Source organism: Talaromyces stipitatus, genomic scaffold (assembly GCF_000003125.1).
Source record: "Talaromyces stipitatus ATCC 10500 scf_1105507295555 genomic scaffold, whole genome shotgun sequence".
NCBI classification, from domain to species: domain Eukaryota; kingdom Fungi; phylum Ascomycota; class Eurotiomycetes; order Eurotiales; family Trichocomaceae; genus Talaromyces; species Talaromyces stipitatus.
The window spans coordinates 3071311-3090533 of record NW_002990116.1 but is presented as its reverse complement, the minus strand read 5'-3'; the positions used below and the strand labels follow the sequence as shown (position 1 = coordinate 3090533).

Below are 19223 nucleotides of genomic sequence, written 5' to 3'. Positions count from 1 at the left end.
AGGGAGAAGGATGACGATGATCTAAGGAAGGAACAAATAAACAAACCCACAGTCGAGGGTCACCCAACGAAACTAAATCTAGGGCTATTTTTCCACACCGGCCAATTGTTATAGAAAGCCCAGTCTAGGCAGAAGGAAAAAAAACCGCTAGAAATAATGAAAAAGGAAGAAGGAGAAGAAGAAAAGTGAAGCAAAGAGAAAAGAAGAATCATAGGGCAGCAGCCAATGTTCGAAAATGCCAAAAAAGTGGACCATCAATTTTTTCTTGAAATAGATGGCCCTAACCGGATTAAGGCGTCGTAGAGGCTTAGCAGCACGCACTAATTTCCTGTCGGGATGGACTGTCGATGGAATTGTGACTATTGCGGTGATGCGAGGAGGAGTCAGACTATCATCCACGCACTAGGTAGCAATAGGAATACATTCTCCTCTTGATAATTCTCATTGATCATGATCATGAAGATACAGAACTGTCGATGTTTTGTTGGCGTTTGGTCTAGATCTGGCACGTTCTGTTTTCTGATTGGTCAGCGGCTCAGCGGAACAGCCAATAGTGTTCTCTTTTAATCAATAGTTTTTATTGCAGCAGCCAATCAGATCCATCATACGCGAAATATATTGACCTAGTCCAGCCAGTGGCTATTCTCTGTGGCCATATCGGTGAGAAGACTATCAAAATATTGTATAACTGAGTTAATGTGATGAATACTCCGTACTTCTTGATCCATCACAATTCATATATCGACGATGTAGTAGACCTAACTCCATAGCGTTAGGACGCTAGATCCACCTACCCAAACTGTCGGTTTGCATTTCCCTACTGAGCTTACTCGATTGCCAATCAGACTGATACTTACATTGATTATTCATCCTTACTGGATATCATTGCATACAGTGACCTGCAAGATGCTGAAAACGGATTGATGAGATTATATATGGTTGGCTGTATTGTCGGCTATCCTATCTAACCATAGATAGTGATTATATTTCCATATCAACTTTTTGAAATACGTATAGGTCGAAAAATAGAGCATCCAGTCAGCTCAGAGATGGTAGGGTCTCACAAAAAAAAAAAAAAAAAAAAAAAAAAAAAATAGAATGAAGAAAAAGAAAAAAAAGACACCGGGATCCACGAGAATGAAAAAATGAGTATCGCAAAACTATTAAGATTGCATAACGTGGCTTAAAGGAAAGGGCATGCTACAGATGCAACAATAGATTCGCTGATAGATGAAAAGAGTACTACTGGGATATGAGAACATGGTACAAAATCTCATACCCAGGGTATCTATGTACGTGTAGGACTTCGGGTTCATTCAAGGGGTTTCATTGCAGTCGCAAAAGAGCTTAATCCAATGTCAATGCAGGCCGGTACAGAAGAGAGAGAGAGAGAGAGAGAGAAAACTTACCAATGAGTGTAGACATGCATCTTGTTGGACTTGATTTCCTGCCGGACATGTGCTAGCAGAACTTCCACCTCCATGGTCGACCAACCTCCATATCGAGTGAACAGGGCCAACGAGTAACTATCGACTGCGCCTTCGATGAATTGGACACGGAAGTAACGACCGATTTCTTTCAATCGAGGGTTCTTCGGCCATGTTCCAATAGGACAGATTTCTTCATGTGCTCGCACATCAGTGAAGCCTGCTTTCTCCAAAAGACCCGAGAACTCGGGGAATAAATCGAATACTCTGCCGAGTGAATGGGAAATTCGGTTGAACTCAGCCTGAAACGAGTTAGTTTCGTCGGCAGCTCTTTTAGCGGAAGTAGGTACTTACAATCCATTTGTACGTATATGATGTTTCGGGATAAGTGCCGTCGTCACATTCCATGTGAGTACGACCCTCGGAAAGTTCAATTCTTCCTCCTGGTTTAAGGTGTCTGCAATGGAGTATATCAATACGTGTCGTTAAAGCTTCACATACGGATGGATCATCCTCGTACCTATAAGCATGCTCCAAGAATTCCGGCCAATTTGTTATACTGCCAGCCAGGCAGCGCACATGTATGAAATCAAATGAGTTGACTGGAAAGTCCCATGGCTGGGTGATGTCGTCGATGATGAATTTCACATTGACAGGTACCCTAGATGTGTTCGACACAGTCAGGGCCGACCCTAATTCTTAATAGAGGCGAAGAAGAAAAGAAACTGACCACTTTGGCTGTATAGGAGACAAATCAATTCCAACCACCTCTGCAGATGGATAGGTATCGGCCACTATACAGGGTTGAGTTCAGCTATGTTGTGTTGCGAAAAAAGCACCTATACTCACTCTCTATCGCCCAAATACCAGTTCCCGTGCCAACATCGAGGATCTTTTGAGGGTTCTCGAGTTGCTTTTGAGAATAGCACAAATCGCCATCAAGGCATAGACGAAAAACATGGTTGAGCAGGTCTAGCCTGTCCTGTTCTTTATCATCGTTGGGCAGCATCTAAGCCAGATGTCAGAAAACAGCTCGCATTTCATTACCGTCGACGACAAGTCTCGCCAACGCTCACTTACATAAGAGCCTGACCTATATGCGTGATAAGTACGGCCATTTTCATATACATAATTAAAGACAGATGAGGATAGCGACGTCAAATCACTTTCGATGCTCTCAAGATCATCGCTCTCGGACTGCAGCTTGTGTCAATGAAAGTTTTCGCTTTTGTTTCGCATTTCGCGCTCATACGTCAATTTCCAGAGGCGCATCTGCTTGCACTGGAGCCGCAGCTGGAGCCTCTGCCATATTTTCTCGTAAATGCGATAATGCTTGCCGCAATTTGCTTCGCTTCGGCTTTGGACGGGATGGTAGCTGTCAGGCAATTGTCAGCACGGGTTCGGGAACGATACTTAGTGAGGTAAACCGACGACAGCGTATATACTCAGTTGAAGTAACCTCTGTGGATCACGTCAACTCAATTAAATCCAACGAGTATCAACAGCATAAAACTCTGAAGTTAAGAAAATGTGCGGATGGAAAGTCAAAACGACGCTCAGCTCGCAGAAAACAATGGCACGGGCGGGGGAATGGCTTTCACTCACGGAGTATTAAGGGTGCTAGCGCACGCGGAAACTTTTTGTCTACGTCCCTAGACTCGGCGTAGCGTCCGTACAGGGGCGGCGTGGTGGAGAGGTTAGCCCTTGTTGTTAGCCTTTATTGGCTCGAGGACAGACGTCTTTTTACTTCAATTTTGTGAATAAAACCTGGTCCGTATCCAGGACGGGACAGCGGGTGGATCAGAAAACTGGATAATCGAATGGCTTCGCTAGGTTTGTTAATTATTAAGTTAACCTACGTGGTCAGGCCACAGGCCGAGGCTACTCTCTCTCTCTCCCCCTTCCTCGTTTTCATTTTCCTGTTCTTCTTCATATATTGTTACCAGGGTTGAGGGAGGAGACCGCCGGAGGATCAACTGATATCCGTTGAACGACAATGTTGACTCTCTTTTGGTCCGCGGTCGTTAGCTGGTTGGCATACCTTGTGTTCGGGGCCATTTATCGGCTATGTTTCCACCCCCTGTCTCGCTTTCCTGGGCCTAGGTTGGCCGGCTTAACGAAATGGTATGAGTTCTATTATGACGTGGTGAATCCGGGCCAGTTTATATGGCAAATTGAGCGGATGCATGAAAAATATGGTACGTTAGAAGCATTACCTATCAGACAATCAATTTGAATCAAAACACGCCTTCAGCCCGAATAAATCTGGTACTGTGCGTCTCGTATAAACAAACAGAGACTAGGGGCATTCCAACGGATACATAAAAGAAAAGGGTTGACGTGTGTAAGAACAGGGCCAATTGTACGGATAACACCTGACGAACTCCATATCAAGGACCCTGATTTCTATGAAGTGATATACGCACCTGCTTCAAAGAAGCGAGACAAGTATGTCAATTGGACCATCGGTGCTGGCGCCCCAGCATCAAGCTTTGCGACAGTTTCCCACGAGCAGCATCGCCTCCGAAGATCCGCCTTGAATCCTTACTTTTCGAAAACCGCGATTTCCAACAATGCCTCTGCCCTTGTTCGAGACAAGATTGAGCGATTATGCCAACGATTCTCCGAGGCCTCCCACTCTCGACAGGCGCTGAGGCTTGATGCAGCTTATATGGCGCTGACGATGGATATAATAACGCATTATGCCTTTGGAGAGAGCTACAACTATCTTGCCGAGCCGGACTTCAAGCTTGAATGGAAGGAGACTGTCATTGGTGGCTCTTCGAGCGGCGCAATGATTCGACAGTTTCCATGGGCTTTGTCCATCATGAAGTCTATCCCGTTAGTGGTCATGAGCAAGCTCGCCCCGGATGCTTCGTTGCTGGTGCGATGGCAGATCATGGTTCGTCGACAAGTCGACAGTATCATTGCTAACAATCGCTCCGGCACCAAGGCAAGCGGTACAATCTTCCAGGCTTTGTTGGATAGTGATCTGCCTCCTGAAGAGAAGAGTGCGGATCGTCTTCAGGACGAGGCACAGACTTTGGTCGGGGCCGGGAGCGAGACCACTGCCAAGGTATTGACAATTATAACATTTTATCTTTTACAAGATAAGAAGATGCTGGAAAAGTTGCGCCAGGAATTGTCAACGGTCGAGACGGACTTTTCTGCTTCTGGAAGAGAGTTGTTGACCGCACTCGAAAAACTTCCTTATATGGTGAGTACAACTTCCACAATCTAACATATATCTTACCGGCAATATCTAACCGCATCACAATCTCCAGAATGCCGTTATCAACGAAGGACTACGCCTTATGCACGGAGTCACCACTCGCTTACCCCGAGTCGCCCATGAACCCATTCAATATAAACAGTGGACAATCCCCGCCTCGGTACGTTGTTCGCCTTATCGTCTAGTCATGGTTTCCCCCCTCGTTTTCCCCAAACTAGATTCCCGCGAAATTTCCTTGTCACCTGAGTCAGTTCACCCTCTCTAATTCGTTGCATTAGACGCCAGTTAGCCAATGTAATCTCTTTGTTCACATGGACCCGACACTTTTCCCTGAACCGACGAAATTCAATCCTGAACGATGGATGGACGCAAAACAGAACAATACGCGCTTGGATAGGTATCTTGTTTCTTTTGGAAAGGGTAGTCGGCAATGCGTTGGTATCAAGTATGTGTCTCCCTACAGAACAAGGATTTGCGGGGAACCCCCCGAGGCATTTCGGCGCGCTAACTTTATGATATTATTAGCCTCGCATATGCAGAAATATTCTTGACTCTAGCTCTCGTCCTATCGCGCTTTGACATGGAGACTTATGAAACTACTACTGAGGATATCCGTATCGCTCGCGACTACTTTGTCGGCGTTCCCGAGCCAGGCTCACAAGGAGTTAGGGTTATTGTAACCAAGGAATTGTGAAGGAACCCCGACCCGGAGGTATAATATCCATCCATTATATAGAAACCTAGGATTTCCATGTTTTGAAATGTAGGTTCATGAATTTTGTTACGGCCTATGGTTTACTGGTACAGAATGCAATGTATATCATTTCTCTGTTCGCATCTGGATTATATACATCTATCAGCAGAATCTACCAAATAGGTACGGCAAATACCAGAATGATACTATAGCACCCATCTAGTTCCAGATGTCACGAATGTCTCAAATCCGACTATCAACAAAAGGAATAATCAACTATAAAGTCACGAATAGAGAATTTTGTAAACAGATAAATTATGAGAGGAGATTTCGATTCTATAATCATATGCTCCATGCACCCAACATCCCAACAGCCAGGCGTGAGGATGAGGCCGTGTTAGGGTCATTAGGTTAGTTACACTTTTGATAATCAAGTATAAAAGAAAAAACTTTCCGTTCCGCCCGCCCGCCGTGCATTGTTTTTCTTTTGCAGTCCAGGGAATCAGAAATCGACAACCGGTGCAAAAAAAAAAAAAAAAAAAAAAAAGTTTCAAATAATATAAAGACATAATTGAGAAAAATTCAGTGGATGAAGAAAAGTAACACCGTCGCACCAAAAAAGCATAAAATATCCGGATGCAGCAATATAGTAAAAAGACATTGGAGAAGAAACATGACAGCCATCAATATCTGTACAATTTTATGCGGAGATCGAGACGAAGGAGGATGAGGAGGGATGACAGAGGGGGAAAGAATTCTAAATAGTCACACAAGGTGAGAGAAACAAAAGAAAACATTATTCAGTGGCGACGCAACTTTACTGCTTGTTCTCGCCCTGACCACCTTGCTCACCAGACTGCTGCTGGTTGTTGGACTCCTCCTGACGAGCCTTGTGCATTTTGTCGAACAAGGTCAAGCTGGCAGTCTGGAGCTCGTCGGTCTTCTGCTTGAGGTCCTCGGCAGTGGCGGTCTCCTCGCCAGACTGGGTCTTGGCGACGAACTCACGGAGGCTGGCAATCTTCTCACGAATCTGGTCAGCCTCAGCCTTGTCGAGACGGTCCTCGAACTCCTTAAGAGCCTTCTCAGTGTCATTCAAGACAGAGTCGGCGCGGTTAGCAGCCTCAATGGCAGCCTTGCGCTCCTTGTCCTGAGCACCGTACTTCTCAGCATCCTCAACCATGTTCTGAATCTCAGCATCAGAGAGACCGGAGCCAGAGGCAATGGTGATGGACTGATCCTTGTTGGTGGACTTGTCCTTGGCATGAACGTGGACAATGGAATCAGCGTCAATGTCGAAGGTGACCTCGATTTGAGGAACACCTCGGTGAGCAGGAGGAATGCCAACGAGCTGGAAGTTTCCAAGCAACTTGTTGTCACGGACGAGTTCACGCTCACCCTGGTAGACCTTGATCTCGACGGCAGTCTGGAAGTCAGCGGCAGTAGAGAAGGTCTGGGACTTCTTGGTGGGGATGGTGGTGTTGCGGTTGATCAAGCGAGTGAAGACACCACCAAGGGTCTCAATACCGAGAGAGAGAGGAGTGACATCAAGCAAGAGAACGTCAGTGACTTCACCAGCAAGGACAGCACCCTGGATGGCAGCACCAATAGCAACAGCCTCGTCAGGGTTGACAGACTTGGCAGGGTCACGGCCGAAGATGCTCTTGACGGACTCAGAAACCTTGGGCATACGGGTCATACCACCGACGAGAATGACGTCGTTGATATCCTTGGCCTGCAAGTTAGCGTCCTTCAAGGCCTTCTTGACGGGCTCGTATGTGCGTTGAATCAAGGGATCGACGAGGCTCTCAAGCTGAGAACGGGTCATCTTGAGGTTAATGTGCTTAGCACCGGAAGCATCGGCAGTAATGAAGGGAAGGTTGATCTCGGTCTGAAGGGAAGAGGACAACTCAATCTTGGCCTTCTCAGCAGCCTCACGGATACGTTGAATGGCCATGCGATCACCAGAGAGGTCGAGACCAGACTCCTTCTTGAACTGCTGGACAATGTGACGGACGAGAGAGATATCAAAGTCCTCACCACCCAAGTGAGTGTCACCATTGGTGGACTTGACCTCAAAGACACCCTTCTGAATTTCAAGGACAGAGATATCGAAGGTACCACCACCAAGATCGTAGACAGCAATAACGCGGTCAGTCTCTTTCTCCAGACCGTAGGCAAGAGCAGCAGCAGTGGGTTCGTTAACAACACGCAAGACGTTCAGACCGGCAATCTGACCAGCATCCTTGGTGGCCTGACGCTGAGAGTCATTGAAGTAGGCAGGAACAGTGACGACACCGTTCTTGACAGGCTTGCTGAGGTAAGCCTCCGCAGTCTCCTTCATCTTCTGGAGGATGAAACCACCAATCTGAGAAGGAGAGTACTTCTGGCCACGAGCCTCGACCCAGGCATCACCGTTTGTGTGCTGGACAATCTTGTAGGGAACTTCCTTGATATCGCGCTGCACCTCATTATCGGTAAACTTACGTCCGATGAGACGCTTTGTGGCAAACAGGGTGTTCTCAGGGTTCACGACAGCTTGACGCTTAGCGGCAATACCGACCAATCGTTCACCATCCTGTGCGAAAGCAACGACAGAGGGAGTTGTGCGAGCACCTGAGATCAGCAGGTTAGCCTATTTCCATCTCCGCTGCCTCGAAAGCTATGACCACCTAGGCCGGCAACTGCGACGAAAATTTTTACATACCTTCTGCGTTCTCAATGATCTTAGGGGTTTTTCCCTCCATCACAGCGACAGCAGAGTTGGTTGTACCTGGTAATAAGTTAGCTTATGCTCACACCGTGATGAATTGACAGATACATACCCAAATCAATACCGATGACTGCGCCCTTCACCTTCTCTTCACCACCCTCTGTCGAGTTCCATCTTCGGAACGACGCACCGGGGGTTCTGATTGCAGAAGCGCGGGCAATGTAGGGAGTGCGCGGGAGCTGTATTGCAAACTGATGTCAGTTCTTTTGTCTTCTCGCAGAAGCAAATAAAGCCTTTCCGAGGCAACGATGGCCACTTACCGCGCGAGAGAGACGTGAAGAGAGCATTGTGCTAAAAGTACAAAAAGAAAAAGGAATTAAACTAAAAGTATAAAAGTACAAAGAAGCCCTGAATCACTGAGACGGAAGCTGAAAAGGGACCAGCAGAAGGTGAAAAGAGATGTATGTGATGGATGATGGATGATGGATGGAAGGAAGAGAAAGGGAGAAGAAATTGGTGAAGCCAAAATTTCCGTAATAATCCCTGGGCCTTTCCCAAAACATGCCTAGCGCCCGGGCAAAAGCTCGGCCAGGTCACGTGCAGGGCCTCCATCGAAGTCGGTAGAAGCGTCCAGGGCCTGAGGCATCTCTCGCCCCAGCCGAATAGCCGGCGCTGCCTGAGAACCCAGGCACTTACTCTAGTGCCGGAAACAGCTAGCGACGCTAAACGTGTTGTGCCGTCATACAGCGCCTCGTCTGACTCCACTCTCTGATATGTCGATAGGTGATCGAGTGCACAACGGAACATTGTCGATTCAGCTGCAACGGTCTTCTTTGGAATTTCCGAGACTTCAATCAGAATTACTCCTGTCGTGTCTGTGTATATAATATAGTCTCTTCAGTCGGCCGGTGTCTAGAGCTGTACTGGAACTGATACCTCCATCCGACCATGCAGCGTCACTGATGCCTCCGTCTCCTGGTCAATCATGACACTAGATTATTCTTTACTGTTGGTGCTCATCTGTATCTGGAATTACAGCGCTTTCTAATTAACCACCCCTTTGCTGATACTATAGTAGCTTTCCTACCGATTCGCTTATCCTGCCCACAAAACGCCGTTTCTTTCCGTTCAAAATCCCGAACTAGTCAGTATTCTCTGTCTCCTCACGCAAGCATTGTACTGACCCAAGGGCTTGCATTTTAGCCACCATCAGCTCCGACATTATATCAGTACAGCGGACCCCGATCTTGTCTATTTTGTCGCTCATAAGGTAGTCCATTCGATCAACGTGAAGACGCAGAGATGGGATACAATTGAACGGGTACCTTTCGAACCAAAATGCCTTGCCGCGTCTTATGGATGGATTGTCGTTGGAGGATCCGATAATGGAGAGTGTGCATTCATCAGTCTTCCCGGCCGGGAACCCCGTGCCCGGAATGCTTCACGGCCCGGTGCAGCAGATATAGACGCGGCGTTGCCGATTGAGCTTGATATGGAAACAAGGGTCCCCGCAGGGGCAACAGGTGCTTCGACAGAACAGCAGACATTTTCTGGCATTTTAGGCGGCGGCAATGATATACCGGAGATCTTTACCAAAGCGCTGACTGGCAGCATCGTGAATTCAGTGACAATTCATCGCCTACCAGCTAATGAGAGGCAAGGGTTCGCCCATGAGGATATCGCTGTATTCAGGTACGCACGCCCTGCTGGATGTTAAATACTCGACCTAACAAGACAATGGGTAGTAATAATGACAAGACGATCAAGATCTTTTCACTGACGCGACGCAAACTGCTCGAAACAAAACATCATCCTAAATGTATGAACTATGCTGTCATCTCTCCAAACTCCACTCTTCTCGCCGCTGTCGGTGATGTGAATTATGCATACTTCTATCGAATTACACGGGACCCGGACACCATCGACTATGGACACGGAGGCGAACGATTATCCGGTTGGACATGGGATCTTTGCTGTCGGATAGAGTTGCCCTTGAGTACTGACTTGAACATGAGCCCCAATTTCGACGACGGCAGTTGTTTCACTATAGCCTTTTCGCCCTCGAGTTGTTTATGTGCCATCGGCTCACAGTCTGGTATTATTAGCGTGTACGACGTGAATGTGATTCTCGAATCAATGCCAGGCATACAAGGATACGAAGCTCGGTTGGCCTTATTTAGATCATCCCGAGCTGATTCTGCCGGCGCAGTACGAAGTATGGCGTTCTCACCGGAACCGTGGGATCTTTTAGTGTGGGTTGAAGACACTGGAAGGTTTGGGATTGTTGATATCCGCTCAGGCTTCTTCCGTCGGCAGATTGTGGACCTGAATAAAGACGACCCAGAGACGCAGAAAGTTCGTCCGATGTATAATTCACCATATCTGATACGCTCAGAAAGCGAAGAAAATGATCTCGGTACGAGAAATGAAATGGGCAATGTCCACCAAGCAGTTTTAGATTTGCTAAACGGAATGTCATTGACAGGAATTAACGCCGGCACCTCTGATAGGGTCACCTCATTGCGCGAAAGTGTTCAGGGGCTCACGGAAAGAGAACGACAGATCATTGAGTTTCTCAACACGGCCCGGTCGTCATCAAGACATGAAGGTGATGCAGAAAATCGGGCACCGAGTACCGACAATCATTCAGGACAACACGCCACTGCATCATTTCTAGGCGGTGCTACTGATAACGCTGATCACCCTTCTCGTACCACCTCGCCCTTCCGTTCTACGGATGCTGCGCTACAGGAGCTCTTTCGGGAGCATTATCCTGGCCGGGTTAGTTCCACAGAGCGAAGCTTTGGCCAAAGACGTCGTGCATCCATTGTGATATCGCAATCTGGCCAAGGTGCAGGGCCTGTCCTCAACGGTCAAAGTGGCGACCACAACAACAACGATAATAATGCCACCTCCGATTTTCAGTTGCGGCTCAGATGGACCGCTTCGCCTGCAGATATACAATCACTAGGAGACAATTTACATAACAATGCTGCTAACCTTGAACATGACTCGGATAATAACGGTTCGAGTACTGACAATGGCCAGTGGAATCCGAGTACTATAGCAGAGGCCTGGAATGATGCTCTTCCTGATGAAGCACCGCCAACGGAAGCGTGGCAAACATCTCAACGGTCAAGATCGATTCCTCGTCGGATTCCGCGTCCTGGTGCTACGACAGAAAGCCGGTACGATGCACAGCGGGCAGCAGTAGCAGAGATGCGGGCTAGTGTAGCTGCAGAACGACTGCGACGGCAACGACTAGCTGCTAATGAAGTACGTATTCCTTTCCTTTTGGTCTCCGTTTTGTTGAGATATACAAGACTGACGGGTGAACTTAGATGCGTTCACCGAGGTGGATTAGGCATATTTTGAGTAGTGACCAAGCCGACAGACATTTTGGTTACATGCCCCAGGATCAAGATCCCGCAGACACTGCGGGCGTTGGTTGGGGCGCCGATGGAAGGGCCTTGTAAGCGATCCGACTATACACAACACTATATAGGTTACTGACACATTGAACAACAGATATATTGGGACAGTAGAAGGAATATTCGAATTCCAAATCAATGTGCAGGATCGCAAAAGTTTCCCAGTCTTTTCTTGCCGATGAAATTGTTTTTCTGCTAATGAGAGCGAGGACTCATTGTGGGTCTCTGGATCTGTATCATTTTGAAGCTGTTGTTACACACAGATGTTTTTATCCTTATGATCCTGTTATTTACTTGCTCTTACCATCCTTTTTTGGCCTGAGGGATGTGCTATGAAGCCATGGAACTCTTTGCATGCTTTGAATCCGATTCTCTTTTTCTTTCTGGTGGTTCCAAGCTTGGGGCAGTGCGCAATGATGTCTATATTTACGGGCATGAGACAGAATATTTAGTTTATAATGTATTTACCTAAGTAGTCAATAATAGTTATCTGAATTGACAAAGCTGAATCAGTATACTTGTCTACCTAGGTCAGTGAAAAGAAAGAAGATTGTGAATGTGAAAGAAGTTGCCTTCATTGACCAAAGTTGTACCAAGCATCATAAGAAAGCTGGAAGCTGTAGGATTTTACTCGGTAAGAAGTAGTTCATACACCTCATTTCTAGTGATAATAGGCCTACTTGCTAGTAGTTATAGTCATATGGAACTATCAAACTCAGATCAATTATCGTCAGTAGTCTGCTGCATATATGTAGGCGTCCAAGGTTCCCAGAACACCCATCTGATAATAAACCGTGTAAAATATCTTGTGAGTAGCTGTAGTTCAATAACACATCGACAACCTGCATGATTTTAATATGTTTTCATGTTATCCATGTTGACACAAGACAAACGACTCTAGTAGTAAAACTGGAAGGGAAAATTCACTCTTATAGCGGCCTATTAGATGACCTCTCCTCCAGCAAATCAACCCTATTAATATCAATGTCAATGTAAATTGAAACGCCATGTGACAAACGTTGCTTGTCAAATCCGGATATCAAATATTGTTATAGATGTGAACTAGTGTGTGGACTATACATGATTAGGTTTCTGCTACTCACAAGAATCCAGTCTGGCGACTGGCACTCTTGAAGCATGCAATTTTTTTGGGGGGAGGGGGGTGTATTGGAGGGAATCTGTTTATGAGCTTGGTTGTTAAGCGCCTAATGTTCTAGTATCTGGGATAGAAGCAAGACCAGGCCAGTTTCCTGCGATGTCAGGAGTCAGTAAAGATCGTCTACCCGCCCCGTGAATAATCTCTTTGGTTCCCAGGGATCCCATGGATCCCATGCCTGTCCTCAGAATGCATTGGTCAGGAGACAACCGCGTATGAAGAGGAGTAAAAACAAAGACCAACCGTCAGACCAACACTCCAAATATCCACGGGACAACTCCATCCCACGTAAAGTAATGTTTCTGGAGCTAGGTATTCCAATGGTACAATGTCACCGCCATGAGGTCCTGGGTCGATCCTTGCCTCGCCAAAGTCAGATAGCAGCATTGGATGTTCCTGAGGTAGCATAAGGTGCGAGAGATAAATCAGTCATAAAGAGGAAACTGGTTTGCGGGGCACTGGGGAAGCGAACTCCATTCCCTCAAGGCGTTTGAAGAGGCTATTGTCATATAGTCCCAGAAGCATGTTTCCAAGATGTGCATCTATGATAATATCATATTTCACATATGAGCAATGACCTACACCAAGGAAAGATAGTGGAGGAGAGTCACTGCACCAGTATGAACGATTTCCCCTTCGGCATAAATAAAATCTAGAGCCTCAAGAAGCTCAATAATTGCACCCCTTACGAAATCTTCGTCGAATCCACCGGGCTGGAACACCGTTTTCATGTCACGCAGACTAATCTGCGCTGCTTTGAAGACGAGAACGGCATGTTTGCTATGTGGACCGACAACATCAAAGGAGTCTAACAGCTTCCGGATATTCTGTCGTCCTCTATGTGTACTGCCGGACACATGGCGAGCAATATGACGATCAAGGGGAAGTTCACGATGAACCAATGAAGTATATACATATGTTTTGAGCGCCACATATTGATGAGCTCTGAAGCAGTTAATAAAACATCTAAACCCATAAATGCCACAGATACATACTTTAGATCTCAAGCCATCCAAGTGGTTAAGGAAGAACCAAAACCGAGCTTCGCAAGTACTTGATAGCGATTCTGGAAAACATCACCCAGTCGAGCAGGGGAGAATCGATCAGCTCGGTAATCAGGTAATTCCTCCTCTTCAACTAGATGATCGGCATTGATAGTCTTGAATTCACTAGTGGGAAGCAAGCGAGGCTCTTCAGTAACCTCCAATGTTGATCTCTCATTTGATTAACTAAAGAAGGATTTTGATGAAAATGTGATACCTACCCATAATAAGGGCCTCACGCGTCTGTGCGCAGTTTGAGTCTGTATTCTGCTTAACAGTCTCCAATGAAATCCCTATACTTTTGAATTTTCCTCGGAGAGTTGCCATAGACACATAGTATTTATCGTCAACTGGTGCTGATGGTTGGTGCTATAATGTTCCAGATGTCGCTTTGAACATCCTTCCGGAACAATATAAAACACAGTTAGCAAAATAATTAGTGGAACGATGTTACACAGATTGCATGCATATCTACATAGCATAACCCCGCAGACATCTGAAAACAACAAAGCTTTGTCTGCACAAGGATATAAGTAATCGACAACAGAACATAGCAGTAAGTGTAGCAGCAACAAGGAGCTGGATTGATGCCAAGACTTCAAGGCTTTCGTGGGGTTATTTTGGCGGGCTCCACAAATAACTATCAAACCAAGCTGATGTCACAGCTTCAACTCTCACACCATAGCTATCTGTATCTTTCTCAGAATTTTGAGATTGATCCATCATGCAATAGCGCCAAAGAGGACACCAGAATCTGATTTAATTCATGTGCCTTCCTCATTAACGGGCAAGTCGTTGCTTATTTTACACTTCTCTCTCAACAATCAATCTTCCAACCAGGACCTGAGAAAACCACATCAAATTCTTCAGGACTTTCAAAAGTTGTCTTGCTATGACTGAAGTTCTATTATCAAGACTGGCACAGCTTCGTTTGGGTTTAGATGCTTTGGATGCATCAAGCTACGATGCACGTCTCATCGAAGAAGAAGAAGGTATTATAGACAGCTCCAGATCTCGAAAGAAAATTCGTCGCCACAATGAAAATGACCTCAAAGAGGAACTGGAGGATGAATTCCTTACTCCTTCACCACGTTTTAGCCCTAGCTGGTTAAATAAATTGCAAAGGTAAATCTGTTTTTATGATCGAACGTCCCATGGGCTGAAGACTGATTTAATTAGGAGATGGGACGTGTCTATTGACTATCAGGACATTTTTGAGGTAGCGCCCACCCAGACGCGTACCATCATTCGCTTCAATCGTGAAGGTCTCGAGGGTCGAGTGACGGGTTACCATGAAGTGACAGTACCCGCCAGTAGCGCCACAGCGAAGAACTCAACGTCTCTGCTGAGACGTCCAGCAGCGCGAGCTGACTTTGTTAGAGGTGCCGCTGGATTCTTCCCTTTTGCACCAGGTGGATTGGAGGGAGTTGAGGCTATTGCAGAAATGGAATCCGAAATGCAGGCCAATGAGCAGCAACGTGGCATCAAAAAACAAGGTCTTGACCGCATTATCAAGTTCGGTACTGAGGATGGGTTGCTACAGGTGCCACCAGGATTCACACGAGGGCTCAACTTGAAGAAACCAGAATCGAAGGCAGCCGAAGAAGACGATCAAGAAGTGGAAAAGACTCTAGACCAAGAAGAGGGTATCAAGGTTGACCGTCCCGAGACCGATGGAAACGTGCAGGAATATAAGAAAGATGAAGATGAAATGGCAAGTGAGGATGAAGAGGAAGAAGATATCGACTCCTTGCTACCAGTCGAATTTCCTGCATTCGAACCTAGAAGTCAACTGTTGGCAGCTACAGCACAGAAAGGCGGCCGCGAGTGGGCACATGTTGTGGACGTCAACAAAGAAATATCAAACTTTCATGATTTGGTACCCGATATGGCTAGAGAGTGGCCGTTCGAGCTCGATACCTTTCAGAAAGAAGCTGTCTATCATTTGGAGAATGGAGACTCAGTGTTTGTCGCGGCACATACGTCTGCCGGTAAGACTGTTGTAGCAGAATATGCTATAGCCCTTGCTGCGAAACACATGACCAAAGCAATCTACACCTCGCCAATCAAAGCTCTCAGTAACCAGAAATTTCGAGACTTTCGAAACACATTTGAAGATGTCGGTATTTTGACTGGGGACGTCCAGATATCCCCCGAATCTAGCTGTCTCATAATGACTACAGAGATTTTACGAAGCATGCTTTACCGAGGAGCAGACCTTATCCGTGACGTGGAGTTCGTCATTTTTGACGAGGTGCATTATGTCAACGACACGGAAAGAGGTGTTGTATGGGAGGAAGTCATCATCATGCTTCCCGAGCACGTCACTTTGATTCTCCTGTCAGCTACAGTACCGAATACGTATGAATTTGCCTCGTGGGTTGGACGTACGAAGAAGAAGGACATTTATGTGATTTCTACTCCAAAACGTCCCGTCCCACTGGAGCACTATCTCTGGTCCGGCAAAAGCATGCATAAAATTGTCGATGCCAACAAACGTTTCATTGAGAAAGGTTGGAAGGAAGCAGATGATATTCTTTCTGGACGAGACAAGCAAAAAGCACAGAAGGCCGCCGAAGCACAAGCACAGTCGCAGGTTAGTCAGAGAGGCGCTCAGCAAGGTAGAGGCCGTGGTCAGCCTAGAGGCGGTGGTCCACGAGGTGGTGGCCAAGGACGAGGAGGTCCTCAAGGTGGACAGGGGCGAGGAAGAGGACAGCCTGCTAATCGAGGAACGGGGAATATTGCTCGGACTGGCCGAGGAGGAGGAAGAACCACAGCTGCACAAGACCGAAACGTGTGGGTTCACTTGGTACAACATCTACGCAAGGAGAATCTGCTACCCGCTTGTGTTTTTGTCTTCTCGAAAAAGCGATGTGAGGAAAATGCAAATTCACTCTCCAATCAAGACTTCTGCACAGCAGCAGAGAAGAGTGCTATTCATATGATCATTGAGAAATCCTTAGCCCGATTGAAGCCAGAAGATAGGGTCCTACCGCAGATCTTGCGTCTTCGTGAACTACTGAGTCGAGGCGTCGCCGTGCACCATGGAGGTCTTCTGCCTATAATGAAGGAAATTGTCGAAATCCTTTTCGCTAGGACTCTAGTCAAGGTTCTCTTTGCCACAGAGACCTTCGCGATGGGCTTGAACTTGCCTACTCGAACAGTGGTATTCTCTGGATTCCGCAAACACGATGGCAAGGGCTTTAGGGATCTTTTGCCCGGTGAGTATACTCAAATGGCAGGGCGAGCTGGTCGAAGAGGTCTGGACACTGTAGGATATGTGATTATCGTTACCACCGGCAGGGACGAAGCCCCACCAGCTGGTGCCTTGCGCCGCATGATGCTCGGTGATCCTACAAAACTAAGGTCACAATTCCGTCTGACGTACAATATGATTCTGAATCTTCTGCGAGTCGAAGCTCTGAAGATTGAAGAGATGATCAAGCGAAGTTTCAGTGAAAATGCAACCCAAGCTCTTCTGCCAGAGCATGAGAAGCAGGTGCAGTTATCTGAAGCTAGTTTATCCAAGATCAAACGCGAGCCTTGTACCTACTGTGACGTTGATCTTGCGGCGTGCCATCAAGCCTCTGTGGAATACGAGAAGCTTACTCGAGATCTTCATTTGGGTCTCATCACGTCTCCAGTGGGGAAAAGACTTTTTATGATTAAGAGGCTTGTAGTGTATAGAAAGGTAAGCCTCAACCCGGTGAGCCCCGCTTACTTAAACCCCATACTCACAGATCATGCTAGGATGGAATCCGTACTGCCGGAATTATTGTTCGCGAAGGTATCAGTGGCGGTGAGCCGAATATCCAAGTATTGGAGATTGGCGCTGTGAGCGACAAGCGACATCCAAGCGACATATTGCCGTTCCTACCAAGATTTCGACCCTTTTTCAGAGATTTACCTACAAGCTCTGCCGACATGTCTTTGAAAGTCTGCCGGATCCCTTTGGCTGATGTTGAATGTGTGACCAATACTCTTGTCAAAGTGACAGGACCGATATGGTACCTCAATATCAAGAAAGGTATGTAGTGTTCACCTGTACAGGCCAATAACACTCATTGACATTCTGTTATTGTTTGTAGAGTCACTCAAATTCGGTGACAAGGAATTGTCAAAATACGCCGCATCATGGGAATCTCCGAGCTGGGACGAACTTGATTGGGATCGTGTGAAGGAGCTTCAAGTCCGAGAGATATTGCTTAAGAGACAAGAGCAGGCGGCTATTGCACAGGGCTGTCATTGTCTTTCGTGTCCGGATTTCCTCAAACATGTTTGTCCCCTTCGATATTTTATACATTGGATAACTCAATGACTGACTTTATTCCAGTTCGAAATGCAACACGACGAGTGGCAGGTCAAAGAAAATATCTCGCAACTTCGTCAACTTATGTCAGATCAAAACCTGCAGTTGCTACCTGACTACGAGCAGAGGGTTGAAGTACTCAAGGAGCTCGGATTCGTGGATGCCGATTCACGGGTGTTGTTGAAGGGCAAGGTTGCTTGTGAGGTGAGTCGCATAGAGTCCTGTATTCCACGTTCAAAGACCCATATGTTAACATAATCTAGATACATTCTGCCGATGAGCTCGTCCTTACCGAACTCATTCTCGAAAATGTACTCGCAGAGTATGAACCAGAGGAAATTGTGGCCCTCCTCTCGGCATTTGTATTCCAAGAGAAGACGGAGAATGATCCAACACTCACACCCCGCCTGGAAAAGGGCAAAGAAGCAATTATCAGGATTGCGGACAAGGTGAACGATTTCCAGATCCTGCATCAAGTCATTCTGTCAAGCGAGGATTCCAACGACTTCACCAGCAAACCTCGGTTTGGGTTGATGGAGGTTGTGTACGAATGGGCAAAGGGTATGTCGTTCAACCGGATTACGGATCTCACAGACGTTATGGAAGGAACCATTGTCCGAACCATCACCCGACTGGACGAGACATGTAGGGAAGTCAAGAATGCGGCCAAATTGGTTGGGGATCCGACGCTTTATCTCAAGATGCAGCAAGCGCAAGAGATGATCAAGCGCGATGTCATTTTCGCCGCGTCTCTCTATATGTAATTGGCGCTCAAGTTATTGTGTCGTACAAGTCAGTCGTCTATGGACTGGACCAGTCATTGAATTAGTGATGTTGATGGTTATGTTGTACAACGCTGCCAGGGTATGCATATGAAGTGGCTCCCTTGTTTTAGCGGACTGCTAGCCAATAGTGCTATTGCCACACTCTATGAAGGCCTGAATGCAAGACAGCTGGTGTCAGAGTGCAAGCTGCTGCATGATATGGCGCTTAAGCATGGGCTGTTAGCTATGTTCTACACTACAGTGCTAGACAGTCAACAGATACTATATAAGGCCAGTTGCATGTTTACATTCTTCCATAACCAGTAAGCTGAGTAAAAATAACTGGAAAATTTCAGACAAAACCATGTTTATCAGACCATAGTTAACTAACAGTCATACCCCTGAAGAGCACTGTTGAGATATCGAGGACAGTCTTGGCGTGGAGTCACCCTTTAAG

At 46.6% G+C, this 19223-nt stretch overlaps 6 protein-coding genes across 8 annotated transcripts, besides 4 other annotated features; 3 read left to right on the top strand and 3 right to left on the bottom strand.

Annotated features, from left to right (window-relative positions):
- Positions 1–132: 132 nt before the first annotated feature.
- Positions 133–208: a sequence feature (T-rich).
- An 856-nt stretch (positions 209–1064) lies between these two features.
- Positions 1065–1118: a microsatellite.
- A 36-nt stretch (positions 1119–1154) lies between these two features.
- On the bottom strand, positions 1155–3053 carry TSTA_122360 (phosphoethanolamine N-methyltransferase, putative). 2 transcript variants are annotated; one of them, XM_002482449.1, is made up of 9 exons: positions 3033–3053; positions 2680–2802; positions 2508–2624; positions 2277–2436; positions 2158–2221; positions 1948–2088; positions 1782–1884; positions 1410–1729; positions 1155–1346 (listed from the first exon to the last, which is right to left on the bottom strand). In XM_002482449.1, the coding sequence occupies exons 2-9, from the start codon at positions 2734–2736 to the stop codon at positions 1313–1315; spliced, it is 996 nt and encodes a 331-aa protein (XP_002482494.1). In that variant the 5' UTR covers positions 2737–2802; positions 3033–3053; the 3' UTR covers positions 1155–1312. The 2 variants fall into 2 exon arrangements, with proteins under 2 accessions (XP_002482494.1, XP_002482495.1); XM_002482450.1 differs by lacking the exon at positions 3033–3053 and adding an exon at positions 2859–3032.
- Positions 1379–1401: a microsatellite.
- Positions 3054–3224: 171 nt separating the features above from the next.
- Positions 3225–5546, top strand: TSTA_122350 (cytochrome P450, putative). The gene is made up of 5 exons (XM_002482448.1): positions 3225–3625; positions 3782–4644; positions 4712–4819; positions 4938–5104; positions 5185–5546. Exons 1-5 carry the CDS (start codon positions 3424–3426, stop codon positions 5351–5353), a joined length of 1509 nt encoding a protein of 502 aa, XP_002482493.1. The 5' UTR covers positions 3225–3423; the 3' UTR covers positions 5354–5546.
- A 330-nt stretch (positions 5547–5876) lies between these two features.
- Positions 5877–5900: a microsatellite.
- A 57-nt stretch (positions 5901–5957) lies between these two features.
- Positions 5958–8553, bottom strand: TSTA_122340 (mitochondrial Hsp70 chaperone (Ssc70), putative). The gene is made up of 4 exons (XM_002482447.1): positions 8384–8553; positions 8176–8302; positions 8058–8123; positions 5958–7966 (listed from the first exon to the last, which is right to left on the bottom strand). Exons 1-4 carry the CDS (start codon positions 8408–8410, stop codon positions 6171–6173), a joined length of 2016 nt encoding a protein of 671 aa, XP_002482492.1. The 5' UTR covers positions 8411–8553; the 3' UTR covers positions 5958–6170.
- A 495-nt stretch (positions 8554–9048) lies between these two features.
- On the top strand, positions 9049–12000 carry TSTA_122330 (uncharacterized protein; the record flags this gene model as incomplete). Of its 2 annotated transcripts, XM_002482446.1 has the most annotated exons (6): positions 9049–9085; positions 9299–9755; positions 9809–10479; positions 10549–11339; positions 11405–11535; positions 11592–12000. In XM_002482446.1, 6 exons carry the CDS (start codon positions 9049–9051, stop codon positions 11674–11676), a joined length of 2172 nt encoding a protein of 723 aa, XP_002482491.1. In that variant the 3' UTR covers positions 11677–12000. The 2 variants fall into 2 exon arrangements, with proteins under 2 accessions (XP_002482491.1, XP_002482490.1); XM_002482445.1 differs by having other exon boundaries at positions 9809–11339.
- Positions 12001–12759: 759 nt separating this feature from the next.
- TSTA_122320 (protein kinase, putative) lies at positions 12760–14020 on the bottom strand (the record flags this gene model as incomplete). Its single annotated transcript, XM_002482444.1, has 5 exons — positions 12760–12828; positions 12894–13008; positions 13233–13644; positions 13683–13819; positions 13911–14020. The coding sequence occupies 5 exons, from the start codon at positions 14018–14020 to the stop codon at positions 12760–12762; spliced, it is 843 nt and encodes a 280-aa protein (XP_002482489.1).
- A 565-nt stretch (positions 14021–14585) lies between these two features.
- On the top strand, positions 14586–19072 carry TSTA_122310 (DEAD/DEAH box RNA helicase (Ski2), putative; the record flags this gene model as incomplete). The annotated part of the gene is made up of 6 exons (XM_002482443.1): positions 14586–14818; positions 14873–17384; positions 17444–17720; positions 17782–17969; positions 18027–18206; positions 18266–19072. The coding sequence occupies 6 exons, from the start codon at positions 14586–14588 to the stop codon at positions 18764–18766; spliced, it is 3891 nt and encodes a 1296-aa protein (XP_002482488.1). The 3' UTR covers positions 18767–19072.
- Between the last annotated feature and the right edge of the window lie 151 nt (positions 19073–19223).

Excerpts from the sequence above, each read along its gene's own strand:
- TSTA_122340 (XM_002482447.1), bottom strand. The coding sequence starts at position 8,410 with ATGCTCTCTTCACGTCTCTCTCGCGCG. Across the intron at positions 8,303-8,383 it reads CTTCACGTCTCTCTCGCGCG|CTCCCGCGCACTCCCTACAT; the intron begins GTAAGTGGCCAT and ends TTTGCAATACAG. Across the intron at positions 8,124-8,175 it reads AGTCATCGGTATTGATTTGG|GTACAACCAACTCTGCTGTC; the intron begins GTATGTATCTGT and ends ACTTATTACCAG.
- TSTA_122360 (XM_002482449.1), bottom strand. The coding sequence starts at position 2,736 with ATGGCAGAGGCTCCAGCTGCGGCTCCAGTGCAAGCAGATGCGCCTCTG. Across the intron at positions 2,625-2,679 it reads ATGCGCCTCTGGAAATTGAC|TCCGAGAGCGATGATCTTGA; the intron begins GTATGAGCGCGA and ends CACAAGCTGCAG. Across the intron at positions 1,885-1,947 it reads TTCTTGGAGCATGCTTATAG|ACACCTTAAACCAGGAGGAA; the intron begins GTACGAGGATGA and ends ACTCCATTGCAG.
- TSTA_122350 (XM_002482448.1), top strand. The coding sequence starts at position 3,424 with ATGTTGACTCTCTTTTGGTCCGCGGTCGTTAGCTGGTTGGCATACCTT. Across the intron at positions 4,820-4,937 it reads AGTGGACAATCCCCGCCTCG|ACGCCAGTTAGCCAATGTAA; the intron begins GTACGTTGTTCG and ends TCGTTGCATTAG. Across the intron at positions 5,105-5,184 it reads CGGCAATGCGTTGGTATCAA|CCTCGCATATGCAGAAATAT; the intron begins GTATGTGTCTCC and ends TGATATTATTAG.